This window comes from Geotrypetes seraphini, chromosome 8, assembly GCF_902459505.1.
Source record: "Geotrypetes seraphini chromosome 8, aGeoSer1.1, whole genome shotgun sequence".
Taxonomy (NCBI): Eukaryota; Metazoa; Chordata; class Amphibia; order Gymnophiona; family Dermophiidae; genus Geotrypetes; species Geotrypetes seraphini.
In genome coordinates this window covers 30,744,209-30,764,291 of record NC_047091.1, presented here as the reverse complement: position 1 = coordinate 30,764,291, position 20,083 = coordinate 30,744,209, and the positions used below count along the sequence as shown (strand labels likewise).

The window sequence follows — 20,083 nt, the reverse complement described above, 5'->3', positions numbered from 1 at the left end:
AATCACTTTGAATCTGTACTAGATAAGTGCAATTCAAAAATTCTGATTAGATTAGTTATCTTCTCCCCCTTTTACAAAACTGTAGTGCAGTTTTTAGCGCCGGCTGCGACAGTAACAGATGGTCTCAGGTTCTGGTTTCTGTTTCCTTCCGTCTTCTCTTAATTCACTCTCCAGGTTCTTCTTCTTTCTCCAAGCTCACTATCTATCATCCATCTCTGTGTATGTATTTTTCCCCATGTTCAGCATCTCCCTTCTCTGTGTCTCCTATACTTCCCTTTCTAGTATTTCCCCTGTGTCCATCTTCTTGCCTTCATCATCAACATCATCATTCTATGTCCCCATCTCCTCCTCCTGTGTCCAGCATTACTTCTCTAGGAGTGACCTTAGACTAACAACTGACATTCGACACCCACACCGACATCTTAGTAAAAAAAAAAAATGCTTCTGCCTTTTATGGAAACTACATACATTAAAATCATATTTCAATTTTGCATCGTTTAGACTTAGTACAATCACTAATCCTAAGCTCACTGGACTACTGCAACATAATTTACCTAGGATCCTACAAAAAAACTACCAAAAGATTGAGAATAATCCAAAACAATCATACGACTGATTTTTGACCTGAAAAAATCCAACCACATCCAAGTTTCCAAGTTTATTAAATATTTTGATTTATCGCCTATTCAAAATTCAAGGCGATGTACAAGTAAATAAAAGTTTTTGGTAACGTACATACAATAATTTAAATTAAAAAATAATAAACTTATGTATACAAATTACAATACATTTTAGAGGTAATTACTACCATCTATAATGAAACAGAAGGAAAATTATTTAATGGTTACAATCGCTATTAAAAACATTAAATTCAAGGAAAAAACATTAGGAAGGGGGAACGAAGACATTTGGCCTAATAATTAAATTAGGAATATGAAGGCTTTAGTCGTTAAAAGCATCTATAAATAGAAAACTTTTTAGTTCAGTCTTAAATTTTGACAGGTTTTTTTCTTGTCTTAGGTATAGTGGGAGGTTGTTCCAGGTTTGAGGGGCTGTTATTGAAAAGATTGTGCTACGTCTTGTGTTAATAACTTTTAGTGAAGGAATTGCTAATAGGTGTTGGTCTTGAGATCTAAGAGATCTAGAGGTGGTATAAGGTATCAAAAGTCTATATATAAAGGCTGGAGTTTTGTATTCTATAGCTTTAAAGGTGAGTAAACATTGTTTATATAATATGCGATGTACAACCGGAAGCCAGTGTGCTCCATATTTCAAAAAACTGCACTGGCTACCAGTAGAGGCAAGAATAATTTTCAAATTCAGTTGTCTATGCTTTAAACCACTATTCGGTACTGCACCCACCTACCTTCTGAAACACTTTGTTCTCCAAAACAAACTCTGCCTCTCACGCAGAACATTATTATTCGCCTTTCCGAATCCCAAAGGAGACCAAGTCAAAAGATTCCTCGACAAGACACTTTCCTTCCAAGCAGTAATCTAGAACAGTACTCTGAGTGACTTACTCCTTAACTCATCGTCATACCATTCATTCAGAAAATCAATGAAAACCCATTTATTCAATAAATTTGTTTAAACTTCCTCAAACGATTTCCTCTACGTCTACTTGCATGCTCCTGCCTTCTGATATTTATAATTATGTTGCATGCCTATTTGTTTACTCCTACTTCATGCTCTTGATTTAACTTTAGAAACATAGAAACATAGAAAAATGACGGCAGATAAGGGCCATATAGCCCATCAAGTCTGCCCACACTATTTACCCACCCTCTTAGGTCTTCTGACCTCTTAAGTATAATTGTAATTATACTGTCACTCTACTGACCTGCTCATTGTAATTATACCGTCACTCTACTGACCCGCTTATTCAAGTCCTAGTGACCCTATCCTTGGCATGACCTCGTAGGGATCCCACATGGGTATCCCATTTGTTCTTGAAGTCTGGGATGCTGCGTGCCTCGACCACCTGCACTGGAAGCTTGTTCCAATGCTCGATCACTCTCTCCGTGAAGAAGTACTTCCTGACGTCTCCACGAAACTTCCCTCCCCTGAGCTTGAGCGGATGTCCTCTTGTGGTCGAGGGTCCCCTGAGAAGAAAGATATCATCTTCCACCTCTACCCGTCCCGTGATGTACTTAAATGTCTCAATCATGTCTCCCCTCTCCCTACGCTCCTCGAGAGTGTAGAGCTGCAATTTGCTCAGTCTTTCCTGCAGCCTCTCTTGTTATAAACTGTCTTGAACTGAAAGGTATGACGCAATATAAATAAAGCTATTATTATGTCCCTATGCCCCTCCCCCAAGTTCAGCATCTCCCTTCTCTGCTCCTATTCTCCCCATCAGAGCACTTACTTCTACCACCATTTAGTAAAACCCAGCATATACTATCCTTATTGAAATATGTATACAGTATGTATTTTTTTCTATATCTTATATCTTTTGTAGACATGTTATGAAAAGTGTATTAAAGAAATTCCCCAAATTGCTGCATTCAATCTGGGCTTAGGGAGTGGTAAAATTCTGCTTTCCCATGCATTAAGCCCAGATTCTAGTACATTTTAGAAAAAGAGCCCTTTAGATCCTTTAAGTTTCAAGATTTTACAATAAATGATTAAAATCAGGGGGAAGGACATACATGCTAAAAAAAATTTCTGTTGACAAAACATAAAACAGAAGGGAAAGGTTACAATACTTGAAATAAAAAGGAGAGGGTAGAGGAAAAAACATAAGGGAAGTAGGGTTGTCTGGGATGAACCATTTATTTAAATCTCGTGTCTTTAAAAAGTAAAGTTTTAAGACTGGACTTGAAATTATTTAAATTAGATTCTTGCCTTAGGGTTGTGGGGAGGTTGTGTGAATAAATGATTTTACATGTTGTATTGTGGAATAACTGACAAACAGGGGATGACCAGGCTAGAGACTAGACTTTTTCGTTTGAAATTAATGCAAAGTGACAGGCTAGAGGTTTTACCAAGCCCTCTGGTCTGTTGTTTGATAGAAGAGTGGAGCAGCTGCTTGGTCAAAGGTAGGGTTACCATATGGCTCCAGAAAAGAGAGGACGGATTGAGATATTTGAGATTTACTTCCACTGAAAGCGAGGTACTAGTGACCTGGATTGGCCACCATGAGAATGGGCTACTGGCCTTGATGGACCATTGGTCCGATCCAGTAAGGCTGACCTAATAATACATTGTACAAGATTATTTCTCACAGGAAGATTTTGTGTCACTCCTGTTGGAATTCTGCACACAAAATTTGCAAATTCTGCAAGTTTATTTGACAACATTTAAACAATATTTTTGCTATTATCCAGAATTTCAGTACAATTCAGTATTTTCATTAAATTATACTCGACAAAACAATTTTTTCTTGCTTAGTGACTTTCTTCTAGCAGAAGGTATCAGATTGAACAGTGAAAAACTTCTCTCCGCATCTCTGGAGTTGGAGACAGCATTTATACAACTGAAGGCCAGGCTACATTGTGAACCCCTCCCCTCCCCCCAGATATCTGTTATGGTCATCATTCTACAAAACTGGTAAAAAATATCAACAATTTTGGATAATTTTCAAACAATTGCTAACTTTTAATAAAGCGTACTAGAGGTTTCTACCACAGGCCAGTGAGGTAAATGCTCCGACACTCAGAATTCCTATGTGTCAGAGCACTTACCTCGCTGGCCCATGGTAGAGCTTTATAAAAGGAGCCCAAAGATTGGAAGAAATGCACTTTGGACAACTTTTTGAAATCTCTTAGACACTCAGGTTCAACTGGTCAGAAGGCTGGTAGCAAGATAGCAAGAACTATTCAATGGCAGAAAATGTTCAAGCTGTCAAAGAACTGATCCCATGGAAGCCATTTACTGTCCCCAAGATTAAAAATATTTGGAAGTTTCTCTATGCCAAAAATGATCAATATTTGACCAGTTTTATTTAAGTTGTGCTCAGGGCTGTGGAGTCGGAGTCGAGGAGTCGGAGTCGGAGGAAATTTCGGCTACCTGGAGTCGGAGTCAGAAGTACAAAAAACTGAGGAGTCAGAGTCGGAACATTTATCTACCGACTCCATTTTTGAACTTGGCATACCAATCACGAGCGATTCTTTCAGCTATAGCACCCACTATATACACAGCACAAATGTTGCGAGCAGCTTCTGCGGCCTTAGAACCTTGATTAAAAGCAAAAAGAAGGTGGTGTCGAAAATGCTAATTTCTCTCAACTTGACATTCCATTTTAACGATCTGAAAATTAACCAGTGCTGTGGAGGAGGAGTCGGAGTCGTAGGAAATTTCGAGTACTTGGAGTCGAAGTCAGAAGTACAAAAAACTGAGGAGTCGGAGTCGGAACATTTATCTACCGACTCCACAGCCCTGGTTGTGCTGACCATAGCGGGGGTCTGGGTTTTAGTTTTAGTTCACAGTGTAGAATTTCAGTACAATCTAGAAAGAAAATCAGGAAGAAATCCAATTAAGGTCCATCCTGAAAAGGAAAGGAGATAGGATTTGTGGTTACAATCAAAGCGGTTTACATATGTTCAGGTACTTATGTTGTACCTTGGCAGCGGAGCGTTAAATGACTTGCGAGTCACAAGTTGCTGCAGTGGGAACCGAACCTAGTTCTCAGGCCACTGTATTAACCATTAACCAATTCCTTTACTCTGAGACCAGAACAGCAGCGCCTTTATATCTTGTTTTGTGCAGGGATTGTAAATGATGGATCATGTTTATACTTTTCAGGCCCGGCCTTTGAAAGTGAGTCCGCAGCAGCCTGATGTAACTGGTCCGGTTCCCCCCCACAAGCCAAAGTCGCCACCTATAGATACAAGTAAACAGCCTGAAGAAATTTTAAATGCAATCCTGCCTCCTAGGTAAGAACTCTGTTTTAAAGCTTTTTGGCTTAGATACAAATGTAGAGCCTGAGCTATGAACTGAGAACCGGTACAATATTAGGGGTTAATGCCCTACCTCCAACCTCCACTGGGAATACTTGTATCATACTAGAATAAGCATTGCCAAAGCAAGATTATACCTCCTGTACTGAAACAACAAACAGATGTACAAATCCATTAGACATTATCTAACCATAGTGGTTTGGAATTAACATATCTTATTAGTTTGGTGAAATAAACAGTATAGGGTAAGTCAAAAGAAAAAAAAAATCTTCCTTGTTTGTAACGTTAGCCTAATGGCAGGAAGGGGTAAAACGCGGACCTCACAAATCTAAAACCGCACGTCCTTAAAAATCTGAGGTCTGTGCCACTTGTAATTAGTTTCTGGCTCTGACAGACCTCGATGACAATTTATTTATTTATTTTTTTAATAATTCTCAAAAAATTACAACAAATGTACAACAATCATTCAGAAATACCTTAATTCATCACTTGACAATCTTCTTTGTTTTACTCCAAATAAATAATTATATAAGAAACCCATCCCTCCCTCCCAGATACCAATTTGTATTACTCCAAATAAATAATTATATAAGAAGCCCACCCCTCCCAACCATATACCAATAAATAACAATTAACAATTATTATCCTTCAGAATCCCACCCCCTTATCTTATTCAATATTTTGGTGTTTAAGATGTCTGATCATTAGAATAAACCACCAATGACCCCCAAATCTTTTTAAACTTATTATAATTACCTTGTTGCAGAGCAAATACCCTTTCCATCTTATAAATATGGCACACTGAATTCCACCAAAAAATATAATTTAATTTAGTATAATCTTTCCAATTCCCTGTAATCTGCTGAATGGCAACCCCTGTTAAAATTAATAAAAGTTTATTGTTATTAGCTGAAGTTCAATGACAATTTAGCACTGATGGTCCGTCTCAGCATTGGGAGGGAAAAGTATTAGGATCCTTCAGCACTAAAATGTCATAGAGGTCTGTCAGAGCCAGAGACTAAAACCATTCCCCTTAATGAACTTTTGCAGAAAATCTCTCCTGCAAAAGATACCAGTGGCGGGGACCCGGTCCAGGCTCTATAAACATTCAATTATTGCCAGCAAAGTAGCCGCTCCACTTTTAGTCTCTGGTTCTGACAGACTTTGGTGACATTTTAGCGCTGATGGATCCTAATGCTTTTCCCTCCCTATGCTGAGACGGATCGGTCAGTGCTAAATTATCATTGAGGTCTGTCAGAGCCAGAAACTAACTACAAGTGGCATGGACCTTAGATTTTTAAGGACGTGCGGTATAGGTCTCCGAGGTCCGTGTTTTACCCCTTCCCCCCTATTGGCTAATATTGGATAACCAGCTGTAGATAAATTCTAGTATTTTGTTTAATATGTATTAAAAGTGCATTGTGTTACATTATTAGAGGTACATCACACAGAACAGGATACTTTTCAGATTTCTTGTTGTACAGTATATTTGATTTATCCCAGGACAAGCAGGCATGATATTCTCACATGTGGGTGACGTCATCTACGGAGCCCCAGCGCGGACAGCTTTTCAAGCAAACTTGATTGAAGTTTCAAGTTTGCTATGCTGCACCACGCATGTGCATGCCTTCTTGCCCACTAGAGGGCGCATCCCCACCTCGTGGTCCTCAGTTCAGTTTTTTCCGCGGAGCCAGAAGCCCTGTGGAAATTGTGCTCTCTATTTTTGCCTTCTGACACCGCGTCTGAGTCGTTTTTCTCGGTCGCTGTGCTTGCTTTATTTTTTTATTCGTTCGTGTGTTTGATAATCGTCAAAAAAAAAAAAAGTATTTTTTAGTTCGGCTCTGGGGGCTCCCGGTAGCCGCGGCCGCGGGACCTCGTTACGTTCCCGGCCGTTTTCGATTTCATGTCCCGTCCTTTGACGGGCTTTAAAAAGTGCACCCGGTGCGATCGGCTGCTTTAAATCACCGATCCCCACCGGTGGTGCTTACTTTGCCTGGGTCCCGAGCACCCCACCGACTCCTGTCCTCGGTGCTCGGCTTTTCAGCCAAGAGCTCTCCGCCGCCGTCGTGCCAGAATGGCGGAGCTCTTTGCTGTGGACCCCGCGGTGGGGCAGGCCTCGACGTCGGCCTCGGCTTCGGCCCCGGCCTTGACCTCGGCCTCGACTCCCTCGACCTCGCCGCGACATCCTGCTTCATCGAAGCCTGCGTCCTTGACTTCGAAGTCGACGGGGGGGTAAGTCCTCACTTCCTTCTTCAGCTCCAACCTCGAAGAAGCCATCCTCGGGATCCTCGACGGGGGCGGGTGGGTCGTCTTCGGCCCCGCCCCGAGCGTCGAAGTCGGATGCCCCGCGGGAATACTCGAGACCGAGGTCGCCCTCGAGGGAGCACCCGCCGGCCTCGGATCTACCGGCCATGATGGGGGTTCCTGTTTTTCAGGACTTGCTCCGTGCCCTCATTGCCTCGGAGCTGTCCAGCGCCCTCGCGCATCTGCAGCCGGCTTCGGCCTCGAGTGCCCCGGCTTCGGCAGCCTCGGTCTCGGTGCCCTCGACTTCGGCCCCCGGGGTGGCTCCGGCCTCGACCCCGACCTTGCCCTCGACCTCGGTCGACCAGCCGGAGCGGAGTGTGCGGCCTCGGGACAAGGTGCGGAGAGTTCGGAGGATCTCTTCCACTTCTTCCTCGTCGAGGTCCTCCCGGGGCTCCTCGCCCTCGGGTCGGCCTCGGAGACGCGGTCGCTCCTCGCCGACCGGGGCTGAGACGCTGCGTGTCTCGGAGCTCCGCCTCGATAATCCGAGGCTTTTCCGTTCCTCCGAGGGAGGGTTATCGAGAGACTCCTCGCCGAAACGGAAGGGGCAGGCCTCGGTGCTTCATTCCCAGGGGACTTCCCAAAGGGGTTCCTCGGGGCATAGGTGGTCCCCGACCCCGTCGAGGTCAATCGGAGCGGCGTCGTGGGGCTCGGGGTCTGGTACTGGTAGGGAACCTCGGTATTCCCGTGAGGCTTCCCCTTCCTTTTTGGCGACACGGGCCTTTCAATCTCTCTCCCCACCTTCCAAGCCCTCCTCCTTTTCGAGATTTGTGCTTGATATGGGGAGGGCCTTGGACCTGGATCTGGTGTCCGGTTCTCAATATACCAAGGAGTTTTTGGAGGAGCAGGATTTACCTTCTCCCCTGAGGGAGACTCCTCGTCTGCCCCTTAATAAGGTCCTCCATCAGACCTTCCTGAGGAACTTGGACTCCCCTCTTACAGTCACAGCGGTTCCATCGAAAATGGAGTCGAAGTACCGTACCATCCCATGCAAGGGCTTCGAGAAAGCACAACTGTCTCACCAATCGTTGCTGGTGGAGTCGGCGTTAAAGAAGTCCCAGCCTTCTAGGGTCTCAGCTGCGGTCCCTCCCGGGCGGGAAGGGCGGACCCTGGACAAGTTTGGTCGCCGCCTCTACTCCAATTCCATGATGGCGGCCAGGATCCTTAATTATGCTTTCACTTTTTCATCTTATCTGAGGCAGAGGGTGAAGGCGTTACCTCGTTATCATGGGGTTATGCCAGATTCCCATAAGGAGGACTTTGGCAAATTTATGGCCAACTTGTCTCAACTGCGTCTATACCTTTTTCATGCTGTTTACGACGCATTTGAGTTGGCCTCCAGAGTCTCCGCCTTTGCGGTGGTGATGCGCCGTCTCGCATGGCTCCGAACGGTGGATATGGACCCGAACTTGCAGGAGCGCCTAGCCAATCTGCCATGTGTTGGATCAGAATTGTTTGATGAGTCCTTGGAGGCGGCGACCAAACGCCTGTCCGAACATGAACGCTCCATCGCCTCCTTGGTCTGTCCTAAGCCACGGGTACCACCACAGAAGCCATTTAGACCTCCACCGTGGTGATACCCTCAAAAGTCTACACCAGCATTCTCTAGGCCTCCGCCCCTGCGCCCCCCACAGCAGGGCAGAGGGGGCCAACCTAAACCTCAGGCGCAGGGGGCGTCTAAGCCGGCGCCGTCTTTTTGACGTGATGAGTGGATGGGGGCGGGCCCCCTCCGCACTCTCGCCGGACCCCCTGCCCATCGGGGGCCGGCTACGGGTCTTTCACTCGGCCTGGGCTATGATCACGTCAGACGCTTGGGTGCTCCGTCTCATCTCCGAGGGTTACTCGCTGAACTTCTCGGCCTCGCCGCCGGAACATCCGCCAGGGACCTCTCTTTCCAGTCGAGCCCAGCTTCCTCTTCTCCTCTCGGAGGCCAGGGCCTTGTTGAGCCTTCGGGCGGTGGAGCCGGTCCCCCCAAACCAACGGGGGCGGGGGTTTTACTCCTGTTACTTTTTGGTCCCAAAGAAGACCGGGGACTTATGCCCCATTTTGGACCTCTGGAAGCTCAGCAGGTTCCTGGTCCGAGAGAAGTTCCGTATGTTGTCACTTCCGGTTCTCTACCCTCTGTTGGAGGAAGGGGATTGGATGTGCTCCCTGGACTTGAAGGAAGCGTACACTCATGTTCCAGTGCATCCCGCCTTCCGCAAGTTCTTACGGTTCCAGGTGGGGGGAGTTGCACCTTCAGTATCGGGTCCTTCCTTTCGGGCTGACGTCGTCACCTCGAGTCTTCACGAAGTGCATGGTGGTAGTCGCGGCTGCCCTGAGATCTCAGGGGCTACAGGTCTTTCCTTACCTGGACAATTGGCTGATCAAGGCATCGTCCAGGGAGGGGGTTATCTCAGCGACCCAACAGACTATCACCTTCTTTCAAAGTCTGGGGTTCGAGGTGAACTTTCCCAAATCTCAGCTGTGCCCTGCTCAATCCCTTCAGTTTATCGAGGCCGTGCTGGACACGGTTCGCCTTCGTGCGTTCCTCCCCCCTCCGAGGTTGGAGGCTCTGCTTCGACTGTGCCGTCAGATTTCGCTGCAGCGCTCCGTCTCAGCGCACCGTCTGATGATTCTCCTTGGCCACATGGCGTCGACGGTTCATGTCACACCATTCGCCCGATTGCACCTGAGACTCCCTCAGTGGACCTTGGCTTCCCAGTGGCGTCAAGATCGGGACCCACTCTCCTTTCCTGTGACAGTGACTCCTTCCTTGAGATGCTCGCTCCGTTGGTGGACCAACTCTTCCAATCTTTCCGGGGGTTTCTCTTTCTCGTCCCTCCGCATCGCAAGGTCCTGACCACGGACTCTTCGGAGTACGCGTGGGGGGCTCATCTCGACGGTCTGCGGACTCAAGGTCTATGGTCGGCGGAGGACCGTCTTTGTCACATCAATGTGTTGGAGCTTCGTGCCATTTTTCTGGCTGCTCGAGCGTTCTGCCACCTGCTGCATGATCAGGTAGTACTCGTGCGGACGGACAACCAAGTGGCAATGTATTATATAAACAAGGAAGGGGGACGGGCTCTTGGTCCCTGTGCCGGGAAGCCCTGTGCCTTTGGGAATGGGCTGTCTCCCAGAACATCTTCCTGCGGGTGGTTTACATTCAGGGAGAGAAGAATTGTCTGGCCGACAAACTCAGTCGTCTTCTCCAGCCGCACAAGTGGTCGCTAAACTCCCGAGTTCTGCACGAGGTCTTCGACCGCTGGGGGACTCCTCAGGTGGATCTGTTTGCCTCCCCGGAGACTCACAAACTGCCCCTCTATTGTTCTCGGATGTACTCCCCGGACCGTCTCGAAGCCGATGCCTTCCTTCTCGACTGGGGAGGGAGGTTCCTCTATGCGTTTCCTCCTTTCCCTCTGATCTTGAGGACGTTGGTTCATCTCAAGTCGTCCAGAGCCACTATGTTTCTCATTGCGCCTCGTTGGCCTCGTCAGCACTGGTTCTCCCTGCTCCTTCAACTCAGTGTCAGGGAGCCTCTGCTTCTGCCTGTTTTTCCCTCTCTGCTGTCTCAGAGTCGGGGTTCGCTGTTGCATCCCAATCTTCAGTCCTTACATCTGACGGCTTGGTTCCTTTCCCCTTGACTTCGGTTTCTGTTTCTCAGTCGGTCAGGAAGGTCTCGACTCGGCTTTGTTATTCCCAGAAGTGGACCAGATTTTTATCCTGGTGTTCCTCGCACCATCTGGATCCGAGTTCGGTTCCGGTGTCCTCGGTTCTGGAATATTTGTTGCATTTGTCCAAGTCTGGGCTGAAGATGACTTCCATTCGGGTGCATCTCAGTGCTATTGCTGCTTTCCATCGGCATCTCGAGGGGCGATCTCTCTCTCTTCATCCTCTGGTGATTCGTTTCATGAGGGGTCTAGTGAATGTTAATCCTCCTCTCAAACCTCCTCCTGTGGTTTGGGATCTTAATGTGGTCTTGGCTCAGCTGATGAAACCTCCTTTTGAGCCTATTGACAAGTCTCTTCTTAAGTTTCTCACTTGGAAGGTGATCTTTTTGCTTGCGCTCACGTCCGCTCGTCGGATTAGTGAGCTGCAGGCTTTGGTTGCAGACCCGCCCTTTACTGTGTTCCATCATGACAAGGTGGTTCTTCGCACCCATCCTAAATTTTTACCTAAGGTTGTGTCTGATTTCCACCTCAATCAGTCCATTGTTCTTCCGGTGTTTTTTTCGAAGCCCCACTCTCATCCTGGGGAGGCGGCGCTTCACACGCTTGACTGTAAGAGGGCGTTGGCTTTTTATCTTCAACGCACCAAGTCTCATCGGAAGGTTCCTCAATTATTTTTGTCCTTTGATCCTAATCGGTTGGGACATCCTGTTTCCAAGCGAACCTTGTCCAACTGGTTGGCTGCTTCTATTTCTTTTTGCTACGCTCAGGCTGGTCTCGAGCTGCATGGTCGGGTCACGGGACATAAGGTCCGAGCGATGGCAGCTTCTGTTGCTTTCCTCCGGTCTACTCCGATGGAGGACATCTGCAAGGCTGCCACTTGGTCTTCGGTTCATACTTTCACCTCCCACTACTGCCTGGATACGTTATCCAGGAGTGACGGCCGGTTTGGCCAGTCAGTTTTGCGAAATCTGTTTTCCTAAATTGCCATCCTCCCACCTGCCCTTTTTTTTTTGGGTTGGCTTGGAGGTCACCCACATGTGAGAATATCATGCCTGCTTGTCCTGGGATAAAGCACAGTTACTTACCGTAACAGGTGTTATCCAGGGACAGCAGGCATATATTCTCACAACCCGCCCTCCTCCCCGGGGATGGCTTCTTTGCTGGATATGGAACTGAGGACCACGAGGTGGGGATGCGCCCTCTAGTGGGCAAGAAGGCATGCACATGCGTGGTGCAGCATAGCAAACTTGAAACTTCAATCAAGTTTGCTTGAAAAGCTGTCCGCGCTGGGGCTCCGTAGATGACGTCACCCACATGTGAGAATATATGCCTGCTGTCCCTGGATAACACCTGTTACGGTAAGTAACTGTGCTTTCTAAACGTACATTTGCCTTATTTTTACTTACTTACATATTGCCAGATGATATGGTAAGAGTGGTTAACATAGCTGGTTTTGACAAGTTCCTGGAGGAAAAGTCCATAGTCTGCTATTGAAAGAGACATGGGGGGAAGCTGCTGCTTGACCTGGATTTGGGTTTATGCCAGGTACTTGTGACCTGGATTGACCTCTGTGAAGATAGCATAATAGGCTAAATAGACCATTGGTCTGACCCAGTAAAACTATTCTTATGTTCTTGCATTGCAGTTCCAAACAAATGCAAGGGAAATCAGGGCATGAGCATTTCAAAGTGAAATGTTTGTACATTCTCCTGCCCAGGCCCTATTTCCTCTGATACTTCATTTCCTTGCAGAAGTCTCAGGGCATTTATAAATGGGGAATTGAGGTTTTGATGAAGACAAACTTGTTCCCAATCTAGTATTGTTTATTATTTATTTTTCATATTCATATACCACTTATAGCCTAAGTAGTTTATATTCAGGTACTTAAGTATTTTTTCTTAATGGTCCTGGTGGGCTCACACTCTACCCAGGGTCACAAGAAGCAGCATGGGTTTTGAACCCTCAACCTTGGGGGACTAAGGCTGTAGCTCTAACCACTGTGCCACACACTCTGTAACAACAGGCAGGGATTTTAATTGCCCCTGAGTTCTTGTCCTTTGTTGGCATTGATGTCACGGTTGAAGCATGCTCAGAACATATCCTGCATCCTTCTGCAGTGCAGATGCTGGTGACATCAGAAAGGTTGCAGTCTGTACTGGATACATGGGGAAGCCTCTGCTTGCCCTGGATCGGTAGCATGGAATGTGGCTACTCCTTGGGCTTTGGCCAGGTACTAGGGATCTGGATTGGCCACCTTGAGAACAGGCTACTGGGCTTGATGGACCGTTGGTTTGACCCAGTAAAGCTATTCTTATGTTCTTATGAGAGGGGTTAATGAGAGACTTGCATTTCTTTATTTATTAAAAGGATTCATAGGCCACCTTATGTGCCAACAAGGCAGTGTACAACAAGAATAAGTCAGACATAAGCAACAGACAATTGCAGCAGTAAAAAAAGTAATCAAATTACAATACTAAGTATGCATAGTATGTTACATTACAATGTCAGAAAAAAACCAAAAATTACCAATAATACCAAATAATCCAAATACAAAAATTTGGTAATATCCTATCTAAGCACCAAAGTCTGAATCTTCAATGGCATGCACCAAGCACCACCCACAGGTCCTGAAATAAGGCCACAGATAATGAAGCAAACTACAATGTAGTAATCAGTACGGGCTTGATTTTCCCTCGTGATGACCAATAGCCCCAGGCAGGTATTTATTGAGTGATAAACACTTAGATCAAAGTCTAAATAAATCCTGCCCCGTACATCATCATCGTGCCTTTATAAATTATATGTTAGTGAACTGGTGGAAAAATCAAGTGCTTGAGCAAAACCAAAGGAGAGACAGAAGGAGCCAAAATAAGAAACAGCGAAGAAGAATCAACCCTCCAAAAAACACCCCACACTACCTAAATAAAAAGAAAAGAAAAAAATCAAAAAGTCTATCAATCAAAAAACGCTGGAACAAATAAATAACTAAAATGAGATCACAAAATAGTCCATAGACCACCAGTTCACTAACATATAATTTATAAAGGCACGATGATGATGTACGGGGCAGGCTTTATTTAGACTTTGGTCTAAGTGTTTATCATTCAACAAATACCTGCCTGGGGCTATTGGTCATCACGAGGGAAAATCAAGCCCGTACTGATTAGTGCATTGTAGTTTGCTTCATTATCTGTGGCCTTATTTCAGGACCTGTGGGTGGTGCTTGGTGCATGCCATTGAAGATTCAGACTTTGGTGCTTAGATAGGATATTACCAATACATTACAATGTCAACACAATGCGTGACAAAACATTTTAATAGCATAAGGTGTAAGCGGAGAAGGAGTATATAGATTGAAGAGATAGAGTAAGGGACCAATTTAGAGCAAGTTGCACGTGAGATGTGCAAGGTCTTTGAGCCCCTGGTTCTAAAACCTAGGATCCATTCATTTGCATTTGCTGGACTCTGTCTCAAAAACAGACTGAGAAGTGGTCCGCAAGATCCAAAAGGAATGAAGACGTAGGAAATGTGATGGTAAAAAGCTGGAGACCTTATTAGCAAATCAGTTAATTAAAAAGAGTGCCCAATCATCTGTGTTTCCCCTGGTAGGGGTTGCTTCAGGGGCTAAACATGCCTTATGGCTTGAACATTTCACTTCAAAACAGGCCTTGCAGGACCTCCAACTTCCTGGGGGAGGGTTACTGTTCAGTTTAATTTTTGCTAATAGTCTTCAGTTTGTTACCACTGTATCTGCTCCTACAGCTTCATTCCTCCTGCCAGACCATGCATTTTATTTATTTATTTAGGTATTTATATACCACCTGTCAGGTATTTGTGTTAGAAATGTTCCCAATCTCCAACTGTGGATCAATTATTTAAACGATGACTTGCATTATTTTTGCAACAATGTCGTGTTGTCATTGTACAGAGAATGGGTGGAAGGAAATCAGCTCTGGATCCAGCAGGTTTCCAGCACACCAAGCACCCGCATGGATGTGGTGCATTTGCAGGAGCAGCTGGATATCAAACTGCAGCAAAGGCAGGCTCGAGAGACGGGGATATGTCCTGTGCGCAGGGAGCTTTACTCCCAGTGCTTTGGTGAGTAAGTTCACCCTGTTCTGCAGACGGAGCAAAGAAGTTCTTCCATAGGTGTTCCCGAGGCCTCTGCGAGTCACATATGAGGTCTGCGCAAAGGGCCTCCAGCTAGGGCCGAGCCACCAGTAGGGCGTGCTGGAGCAAGAGAGGCATGGCTCTCGCCGTAAGAGGCACATCCTGTAGGCAGGCAGCCGGCACCGGCGTCTCGCAGCACACAGTTTGCGATATACTGCGTTAGGGGGATGAGACATCCAAGTTTACTGACTAGCCTAGAAGAGAGAACCCAGCAATTCCACAGTAGAAAGGAGAAACCATAAACAAAATAATACTGTAGAAAAGATGTTCTTAATGCAGGTGTTTATTCGATTCATCACATAAAGAAAATATAGTAATCCACATAAAAAATTGATGGTGTGGTCCGTGTTTTGGTTGATCACTGTTTCACATTCATTTTTAGTTTAATAATAATAATTTATTTTGATATACCACCTAACCAGCAGTTCATAACGGTTTACACCAGGGGTGTCCAACCTGTGGCCCGAGGGCCGCAAGTGGCCCAGTGAGGTATTTTGTGCGGCCCCAGTCGAGGGTGATGCGGTGTTTTCCTCTGCTGCCCCTGGGTGTTTAACGTCTTGCCGGCTCCCTCCTCTGTCTTGCTGCAGCGTTTGCATGTTTGTGCGGCCCCAGAAACATTTTTTGGGCTAATGCGTCCCAGGGAAGCCAAAAGGTTTGACACCCCTGGTTTACACAATAGGTACTCGTTATACAATATAATAATAACATCATACATAATAAAATTCTAAGTAACTAATTCAAGCATTTTTTTTTTAAATTCTTTATTCATTTTTAAACTTTCATCAAGTGTACAAAATTCATAATACACACTATTAATTAGACCACTTATCATGATATCTTATAAATATAAATGCAACCCTCCCCCCACCCTTCTTCTAATCACATTATTAATTATAAGATCATAAACCCTCCCGTTAAACCCTTCCCCTCTTTCAACACTAACTGGTGTATAATTAATAGAAAAATGGCATTAATCATGACAAAAAGATGTTAATGGCTCCCATATTTTTATAAAACTATTATACTTTCCATTCTGTACCGCCAGTGATCTTTCCATTCTATATAGGTGACACAACAAATTCCACCAGAAATTGAAACTAAGTCTACTGTGGTCTTTCCAGTTTTTAGTAATATGTTGGATGGCAACTCCTGTCATGATCAATAAAAGTTTATTGTTACACGATGATATCTAACTCTCTTTTCTCATGGACATTCCAAATATCACAGTATCATAAGATAACGCTACATGATTTTCCAATAAACAATTTGGAACTAATTCAACCATTAAAACTAATGAATAAAAAAAACACAATATAAACTAAAATAAGTATAGATAAAAAGATTAAAAGTATATTATAACTACATGATAATATGAAAATCAATAATGTATTTTATATTGTCTAAATAAATGGGTTTAAAGATGTTTTCAAAATTGATGGTAAGAAATGGAGAAATAAGAAGATTCAAACATGAATTCATTAATCCTGCTTGGAAAGCTAATGTTTTCACTCATTAAACTCACTTACATTAAGGACAACGCGTTTTCAGCCGAAACATGGACCATGTTGGGTCAGCACCATCTTTTCTTTTTTTTTTAATGTGGATTACTATATTTTCTTTATGTGTTGGATTGAATAAACTCCTGCATCGAGAACATCTTTTCCACAGTATTATTTTTGTTTTTAGTCTAGGAGAGGGCTCACTTACCAATGCAAAATCAGCCCTGTCTGGCACAATGTTTCAGAACCACTGCTGTTATAACACACCCATGCTCGGGTGTGCATTGCAGAATTCTAAATTGCCCAAAATTATAGAAATGTAATGGTGTAATTTCTGGACAAACAGAAGCATGCAAAGCCTTCTACTTATTACAGACCAGCTGCAACTGGTAAAATGCTTTGTCCATTTTGCTCTCTCTGTTGCTGAACCTTCTGGCTAATTCTCTCTTTTGTTTGTTCCTAGTAAACAATAAAGGTCATTATGGCACCCCTTCTGCTATTAAGCAGCCCCTTGTTTCTGGCTAGAAAAGTAGACTTGATGAGGTTTGTTTATTTCTCATTTGATATCCCGCTTAATGCAAAAGGTCAAAGCGGTTTACAAAAAAAAAAAAAAAAATCACGTTGAAAAGAATGCCAATATTAAAAGAAAAGATATGGGGACCATTGACTAATTACTCTAATGATCAGATATCTTAGCACATGGGTAGCATATATGTGGGGTTGGGGTGGGAAATGTATATCATATGGAATTAGGAATATTGATAAAAAGGGGGGTATTTATTTTATTTTACAAGAATATTTGATTGTAAATACAAGTGATATGTGAAAATTGTTTTTATTATGTTTAATTCACTTGTAAGAATCAAAAATGAATAAAGATTTTAAAAAAAAAAAAAAGATAAAAACAAGAAACATTCTCACAATCAAATTAAAAAAAAGTATACAATCTAAACTATCGAAACTGATTTGCTACGTTATGCTAAAGGCAAAGTAATGAGTTGTACCAAATACCATATTTTACTATTCAGCCAAATACACATAATCATCATTGAACTTTAACTTACCAAATAATAAAAGAAATCGGAGTTCAAACCCCTCCTTTACTAACTAGTGTGGGTTTTAGCGCTGGCAGTGGCGGTAACTGCTCTGACGCTCATAGGAATTCTATGTTAGTAAAGGAGGGGGGCAAGTGTTTATTTCAGTAAGATTTAGCACAGAGTCCCAGATTTGTCACTATTTGGTTGAATTAAGTCAAATACAGATATTTTGTACAGTCCTAATCCCTATAGATTTATATTCCAAATCATGCTTTATTATTCTGTACTGTATCCAAGTAAGATAGCAGTTGCATGATCCTGTGATTGACTTTCTTGATAGCAGTACTGGTTATTTACTTCTCATTTCTCTGGCACTAAAAGACAACCCAGGACAGAACCATGTAAGAGACAATTCCTGCTCCAAGGAGTTCATAATCTAGTCAAACCAGAGGATATGTAAAAACTGCTGCCATCCTTTTCAGATGAGCTGATCAGGGAGGTCACCATTAACTGCGCGGAGCGAGGCGTGCTTCTGTTGCGAGTGAGAGACGAGATCCGCATGACCATCGCAGCCTACCAGACCCTTTACGAGAGCAGCGTAGCATTTGGCATGAGGAAGGCCTTGCAGGCTGAGCATGGCAAATCCGACATGGAGAAGAGAGTAAGCTCTGCACTGCAGTCTGTGCCTGATCTTTTATGCGATGTCCAGCTTTTAATGATGTTATCACAGCACTAGGCTGCACAGTCTAAGCGATATCAGAAACTGCATTTATCCCAGGACAAGCAGGCAGCATATTCTTGACTGATGGGTGACGGCACCGACGGAGCCCCGGTACGGACAATTTTAGAGTGATTGCACTCTAAGAACTTGGAAAGTTCTAGTAGGCCGCACCGCGCACGCGCGAGTGCCTTCCCGCCTGACAGAGGCGCGCGGTCCCCAGTTTCTTAGTTTCCGCGGAGCTAAGAAGACGCACTTTCAACGGCTGTTGAAAACTTTTTTCTCATTCGCCTTCCCGCTCTCGTAAACCTTTTCAGAAATTGTATTCCCTTCGTTCTTTTTCTTGTTTTATTAAAAAAAAAAAAAAAAAAGAATTTTCTTTTTTTCTTCTTCTTTTTTCGGGTTTGCCCCGGCGGGGCCTGCTGCTACCATCGAGGCCTCGGCCTTCGATTTGGCAGAAGCCGTTTTTACGTTCATGCCCCCCCAACCCGGGTTTAAGAAGTGCCAGCGGTGTGCGAGGCCCATTTCTCTCACCGACCCGCACAACTGGTGCTTACAGTGCCTGGGTCCTGACCATCGGGCGTCCACCTGCACCCACTGTGCCACTCTAAAAAAGAGAACATTAAAAAACCGACAGATCCAGCAGCGGTTATTGTTTGGTACCGATATGTCGGATTCGGCGGCACCGGCCCCGACATCGGCCCCGACGCAGTCGGCACCTACCTCATCGACACCGCGCCAGCGTCGCATCCTCAAGGTAAGCCGGCTAAGAAGCCTTTCCCGTTGGAGCGTCCTCTGGTCTCAGTAGCAGCGAGCCCAGTCCTGCCGACCTCGAGGCGCCCACGGAAGCGCTCCGCACCGATTGAGGTGAGCTCCTCGACCTCGGGTTCCTCTTCGGAGTGTAGAGCGGCACCGAAGGTACCGCAGAAGAAAAAAGCGGTACCGGTGCCTTCGCTGGACGAGCGAATTGCGGCCGTCCTGCAGGTGCAGCTCAAGGAGCAATTACAGCAGCTCCTTCCTGCTCTTTTGCAACCGAGCCTTCCAATCCCGGTCCGGTCTGAGCCACCGGTACCGACAGTGGAGCAACCTCTTTTATCTGCATCCACTCTGTCGGTACCGGTACATTCGGCTTCGTCGGTATCTATGCCGATCTTTGCGCCGGAACCGAGGTCCTTACTCCAGGCTGTGCAAACTTCGGCACCGGTACAACCCATAACATCTCCCGGTACCGTTTCCCAGAGGTCGGGTAAGTCGACACATAAAACTCGACACCTGGAACCCTCCACACCGGAGTCCCGAGATCGAAGCTTTCAAGTAAGGGACCCTGAGCTGTGGGGTGACTCCGAAGAGCCTCTTCTCTCTGAGGGGGAGTGTTCATCGGCGGCCGAGGATCCTTCTGTTTTAGATCCGTCCTCTAAGCCTGATGCAACCTCTTTCACCTCTTTCCTCAAAGAGATGTGTGACTCTCTCTCTATTCCTTTGGAGGCTGAATCCAAAAAATCCAAGGCGTTTCTCGATGCACTGGATTTTGACCAGCCTCCAAGGGAATTTCTAAAATTGCCTCTCCATGATATATTAAGAAAGACTTTTTACAAGAATCTGGAGACGCCTTTGACCATCCCAGGAGCCCCTCGCAAATTGGACTCTTTATATAAGGTCATACCCATTCCGGGCTTTGACAAACCACAACTCCCTCATGAGTCTCTATTGGTGGAATCCACTTTAAAAAAATCCACGGGAGCTAGTGTGTACGCCTCGGTCCCTCCTGGCAGAGAAGGTAAGGCCATGGATAAGTTTGGCAAGAGGT

The 20,083-nt window shown here is 45.1% G+C and overlaps 1 protein-coding gene across 1 annotated transcript in view; it reads left to right on the top strand.

The window, feature by feature from the left end:
- DNALI1 (dynein axonemal light intermediate chain 1) overlaps positions 1–20,083 on the top strand; it is a 36,716-nt gene that overhangs the window by 1,088 nt on the left and 15,545 nt on the right. Inside the window, exons 2-4 of the mRNA XM_033954964.1 lie at positions 4,747–4,877; positions 14,781–14,950; positions 18,041–18,219. Of these exons, the coding sequence (XP_033810855.1) occupies positions 4,747–4,877; positions 14,781–14,950; positions 18,041–18,219 (480 nt within the window). The remainder of the gene's footprint in view (positions 1–4,746; positions 4,878–14,780; positions 14,951–18,040; positions 18,220–20,083) is intronic.